This window comes from Agelaius tricolor, unplaced genomic scaffold (assembly GCF_023055355.1).
Source record: "Agelaius tricolor isolate 1412-34295 unplaced genomic scaffold, bAgeTri1.0.p SCAF_27, whole genome shotgun sequence".
NCBI lineage: Eukaryota > Metazoa > Chordata > Aves > Passeriformes > Icteridae > Agelaius > Agelaius tricolor.
In genome coordinates this window covers 4778170-4784169 of record NW_027269287.1, presented here as the reverse complement: position 1 = coordinate 4784169, position 6000 = coordinate 4778170, and the positions used below count along the sequence as shown (strand labels likewise).

Below are 6000 nucleotides of genomic sequence, written 5' to 3'. Positions count from 1 at the left end.
AGCCTACACTAAATGAGCAACAACTACTTAATGTGCAGCAACTGTGCCTACAGTAAGGTCCTTCAACATACTCTGTGGACAAATTGTGGTTCCATGGAAATGCTTCCATATAAACCTGCTTAATTGGAAAAAATACTCCATATTGCAGGAACAGAGAAAAACTGCAGCAGCAGATGCAGCTCCTGCCACCTGATGCCAGGCTAGGTACCTTCTCTATTTATCACCAGGAATAAAATTCAGTACTTTTAACGTTTTTATGGTAAACATGGGGAAAAGTAACACAGTATAGAAAAACACAGCAGAAAACTACAAGACCCACATGTCCTTTTAGTTTAAATTTAATTTGTCAGATAGAAGTTATCTATGTACAATCAGTGTGCATTGTAACAATTCTGTCAATAAAGTCATAATTCAAATCTTTTAAAATATTAACTACCTGCATAGCACATTTGACATTATTGCCCATGTTGAAGGGGGAACAAATGAATTTACAATTAATTTTGATTGATTTGGATACTGAACTGTTCAGGTATTTGACACACCTCCTTTAAAACCAATGCACCTGAAAAGCTTTCCAGAGCACAGTTTAGCTAGATATTTTTTACCATTTCATTACAAACAATCACAACACTGACAGCTTCATACAGAAAAAAGACCCCCCCCCCCAAAAAAAAACAAACCCAAAAGACCCCAAACAAACAACAAAAAAAAACTCCCACCAAAACAAACCCATCCCAACAAAAAACCAAAACCAACAAAAAAAACCCAAAACAAAACAAACAAAAAACCCCCCAAAACCACAAAACAAAACATGTATCTAAAGTATCAAAAAAAGGGAGCACTAAATGCAATAGTTTCCTTTCCCCATTTTTACATTCTGAACAGTGACTCCATCAAAATCTTTTCTTGAAAAATGTACGTACACTGATTTTGTTTCATAACTGTGACAAGAAGTCCTGAGTTGGTGAGGAAAGGAAGAGTCAAAAAAAGCCTGAGGGGGGAAAAAGCTCATTTAATAAATTTACAACAATTTACAGCCTTTAGTTTGTGTTTTGCTTTTATTTTTTTTGTTTGTTTGTTTTGTAAAAAGGCATTGTAACTGATCACAAACAGGACAAATCCTGACTATTTTACAGTTATAGGTACAGAATTTAAATATTCAAGCTTGTGATGAAAAGCGGCAAGGTGGTCGCAGTGTACAATGTAAACAAGTAGCTTTGGAAAGTGAACAAAGTCCTTGAGAATTCTTTACTAAGAAAAAAAAATATTCTCCCCATTCCCTCCTGAAATATGAGCACAGATCAGTGTTTAAAAGTTCATTTACAAACATAACTTAAAACATTATCAGCCTCAAACCACTTTGACATGAAGAGTGTCATACTAAGATCCAGTCTGAAATGGGCAGTGTTGAGGTCCCTGTAAAAGTAAACATCTTCCATTTCTTAAAAAAAAGTGCCACAGCATTTGCAGCACAGTGCAGCATAAACTTTAAATACAAAAATATTTTTCTTCTGTTGGGACAATAGACCTTGCATCCTGGAAAGAAGTAACAATACTGCTACTGATAGAATATCCCGTCTGTATCTTTCAAGTCATGTAAGGCAATTACTGTGTTAATTTACTGTATATGGCTAAAAGAAGGTCCAGAAAAATATCAGTCTTTGTTATGTTTTCCGGCTACTCCATGTATGTTCAGGTGTATTTTTGTGATCTGATGAATGTTCAAACGGAGATCTGTGACCGAGGGGAGATCTTGAATCATAAGGAGATCTCTGATCCAGGGGTGACCTTGGGGCACTACCTGAAGCTCTGTGGTCCATTTGCCAGTCTGAGTGGTACCTATAATCTCTGGGAGATTTATGATGGCTGTACTCGGAAGAGGAACGGTGATCTGAATGTATCCTGTGGTCTGAATGGGAACGGTGATCCAAATGAACCCGGCTGTCTTTTAGACTCCCTTCCAGGCTTGACCTGTGGTCCCTGCTCCTGTAGTCATCTAACTTCCTATGTTTACTATCACTGTAGTACCTAAAAACCAAGAACTTATTTGTATTAGTTACTGGTAACACATCAAGAGCCACAATTATGTAAAATTGACAGAACTGCATTAGAGAAAGATCATTGTTGCAATTTTGTGTTACTCAGAAAAGACTGTTTGGCACTTCCTACAAGCATAACTACAAAAACACAAAGGGAATTCTGACCAGATTTCAAAATTGCTAAAGAAACTCACCTGCTGTCTTGTTTATAGTGTTCCCAGTCTCTGTGATCTTTTCCATTGCTGAAGGCTGAATAAGGCCTTTTCCTGGAGTCATTTTTCTTGTAGGCATCTCCCTGATGCCTGTCCTTATGATGATCGTGGTGTTGTGACAGATGTCTATCAGAGGAATAGCTGTCCCGGCTACTGTCATCATGGTTTGTATTCTCCTTCAGTCTTTCCACATCTGTTTAATAAAGCAGAGGTTAAAAGGAAATACCATAACATTTTTACTTCACCTAATTCAAACAGCACTTCTATCTATCAGCTGTAAACCAGTATGAAATGGACATAATTTAAAAGAAACAAGACCTAAATAGCTGAAAATGAAATGCACTAATGCCAGTGAACAGAAGAAAATCTCAGATTTAAGAGGAAATCAAGCTAGAATGTAGATGCATAGGACTTGGAAATGTAGAGGCATAGAACTTCTCAACTTCTCCATTCAGTCTATGAAGCTGAGTGTCCAAATGGGCAGTGAGGAGAGGGTACGTGTAGTAGAGCAATTTTAGATAGAATGGCAGCAACTTCCTCTCTAAGAAGGGATAGACTTAGTATGAGTAATAGTTTAAAGAAACACCTTGTTAGCAAAAAAATTTCAGTAGTATTCCTAAAATTTGTGATTGTTGATTTCAAGTCCATGAAAATACACTTGGAAGTTCAGTAACACAAGATTAAATAAAGCACAACATACAAAAAGGCAGGTGTGGGAACACGTGGGGAAAAAAATCAGTGTTACTGACAACAATAAAAGACAGCCCCTGTAACTAACAACTGTGACAGCCCCTGTCAGACTGTGACTGACTAATGAACTGCTTTCTTTCATCATAGTGATACTGTGACAGCTACAGTCTCAGAATTTCTGATAAATTTATAGGTTTTAAGTAGACCTCTTGCCCTCTCCAAAATTTAACACAAAATTGCTTTTTTTTAAAGGATGATCAAATAACCTGTTAAGTACCAGCTTCACTCTGCACTCTGCTGGATTTCAAGACCAAATTAGTGAAGGTTTTCCAATCAGTCTATTACTGTGGTACTTAACCATGTGGAAAACAGAACCAGAAGACATGTGAAATGAAATAAACATGATTACTTAAGGTATTTAACACAAGAATATACTTGAAAGTTTCTTACCTGGATTTCTAATTACATGCGTATTCACATGACTGCTAATATTCTGATCGTTGTGTTGCTAAAAAAGACAAAAATGTAAAATGGTAAAAATGTAAAATGGTAAAAATGTACATATTAATAAATCCCAAAGTTCATTTGAATACATTAGAAAAATACCCTATCAAAAGAGACTATTATACTGCAAACACAAATATCAACTTGAAGTGTATTTCCATGTTCTTCATAATCCTCTAAATCTAATAGAAGTTATAATAACTAAAATATGTATTTGTGTATTTCAAAACAATTTAAAAATATTACCTGAGACTCTTGACGTTTTTTGATTGCATGTTTATACAGTTTATGTAGCTTTCTGGCATCAAATTCTGTAAACTTAGAGACAAAAATCCACAAATTTCTGAGGAAGAAGAAAAGAGAAGCTGTAAGTCTTTAAATTTCTTTGTCCTTTATAATGTAGCAGAACATGGATTTGACTGAAATTATTTGAACAGTACTTCAGTAAACTGGAAATGGTATATAAGCTACACAATATTGCCAAATTGCACAAGAAATGTTATGCAGTTGTAAATTAAATATTTGAAAGATTGATCCCTTTAAAAATTTTTCACTTTTTAATATTTATTATAAGTACTTCGGAGTGTGAAGTGCAAGGAAAATAGTACTAATAAGAATTGTTAAATTTTTGTAAAATGCTTATTTAAACCATAGCTATGACTTTATATATATATATCTTCTAAAAATTTGTTTGAATTCTGAGTATTTACCAGTCTGTAAATAAAAAATTTAAGTACCTAAAGGAAGTAAAAATTCTTTCAAACGTGAAATTTCTTACAGGATAACACAACTTGATACAACAAACCTTACTGTATTAAACCATCAGCAAGAGAAATTTTCCACAGACTTTTGGAAGTCTAGTCAAGGCTTTTGGAAACCAAGTAAGAGATGTGAAAGAGGACAGAAGTCATAGGGTAATAAATCTGTGCCAAATCTGTGCTTGAAGGAACTGAAGAAGAGCAAATTAGGTTTTTTGCTGTCAAGATGCCAAAATTTTGAAGAAAACTTTTTCTTCCATGATCACAGGTAAAGTTTTTTTAACAGATTTTTACTGATTTTAACTGATTTTTTACAGATTTTAACTGATTTTTTAAGTGAAATTTGCAGGTGGCATGCTTAGAAAAGTCTACAGAATAACAGTGATCAAAAATATTTGAAGTGTGGGGGTTCACAAAGCAGCAGGATTCTCCTTCACTGTGATTATTTAAACATGATAATTTCTGTCCACAAGTTTGACTAAGTATGCAGCCAGTCAATGCTGTGTCTAATGAGACCATTCTAACTTAATATAAACTACAATACTTCTTATCAAATGTAGCTAAAATAATTTTATTTATCTACACATAACATCACAGCATTATTCTCAAAACAGCTCTATTACAAGTTTCCACTTGTAATAGTGGAAAATTACCAAAACCTAAGACACGGATCTTGTTTTTCTATCTCAGATCACCTTACTATTTTCAAGTAAAGGAAGTAAAATCAGGAGAAGCAAATTACACTAACAGAATTCTTCAAAAAAATGCAAGACTTAGAATTTGATATATATAATCACAGGATGTATTTTCAAGCATAGAGACATTAACAGAACATTCTGACAAAAGTAAGTAAAACTGCATTAAGAACGTAACAATGACATACAAGAGCAGTATTTTTTTCTTAGTTCTTTTTATATTGTCATCTGATATAGATTCAAACTCTTCCCTCGCTTTTCAAGTGCATTTGGGTATATTATGATAAATACTTGTTATCAAGTAATAGTTAATACATAATACACAATTTCATTTTAGAGTACATTAAAAAAAAAAGAAAGAATTCTACAACTTGGAATCATACATTCAACACAATTTTAGAATTGTGTATTTTCAACATGAATTATTAAAAAACCAAAATGACCTGAAGTTGAAAAACCAGATCGTTAAAGGTAAGAATGGTTTTCACTGAATACAGTGGCAGTGACCAGTCTCCAGCATTTGCTGTCAGTCTTTCCACATCTGTTAAGGAGAGAGATGTCTCCACACTCTGGACAAAATACAGGGCTCTGCATCAATGCTTAAAGTCAATCCATTACAAGACAGAACAATGTATAATCACCTTTTAATAGACTCCTATTTAAAACAGCAGAAAGATACAAGAAAAGGGGAAAAATAAACAGGAGAAATAACTAAAACCTACTCTTCTCAAAGGAACCAATTGTAGATTTCCCTTTTTCAAGTAAAATCCAAGAAAATAACTTACTTTCTCCACTGTTTAATTTGTTCAGGATTTGTGTACTCCTTTAGACACTCAGTAATATGATCCCCAATTTTGATAAGACACTGTCTAGTGTGTTCTAGCTGTTCTCTTTCAGAAAGGCCCTTCTCTGGTCGATCAAGCTGTTTCAATGCTGCCTTGACAGGTCTCATTCTTTCTTTGCACTGTAAAATGGAAAAAAGCAATGTATCAATTCAAAAGAAAAAAATTCATTCTCAAGCATGACTCACCTTTTACTGTGATATATAACCAGAGGTGAAGACAGGATTGTTAGAAGTCAAATGAAACACAAGACTGCCTCA

At 34.1% G+C, this 6000-nt stretch overlaps 1 protein-coding gene across 2 annotated transcripts in view; it reads right to left on the bottom strand.

Annotated features, from left to right (window-relative positions):
• Positions 1-322: 322 nt before the first annotated feature.
• Positions 323-6000, bottom strand: part of CHD1 (chromodomain helicase DNA binding protein 1) — a 55597-nt gene continuing 49919 nt past the window's right edge. For both annotated transcript variants that reach the window (XM_071448577.1, XM_071448576.1), the window contains exons 33-37: positions 5684-5862; positions 3692-3788; positions 3392-3449; positions 2234-2444; positions 323-2028 (exon numbers count right to left, since the gene is read on the bottom strand). In XM_071448577.1, coding sequence (XP_071304678.1) covers positions 1665-2028; positions 2234-2444; positions 3392-3449; positions 3692-3788; positions 5684-5862 — 909 coding nt within the window. In that variant the 3' untranslated portion in view covers positions 323-1664. The remainder of the gene's footprint in view (positions 2029-2233; positions 2445-3391; positions 3450-3691; positions 3789-5683; positions 5863-6000) is intronic.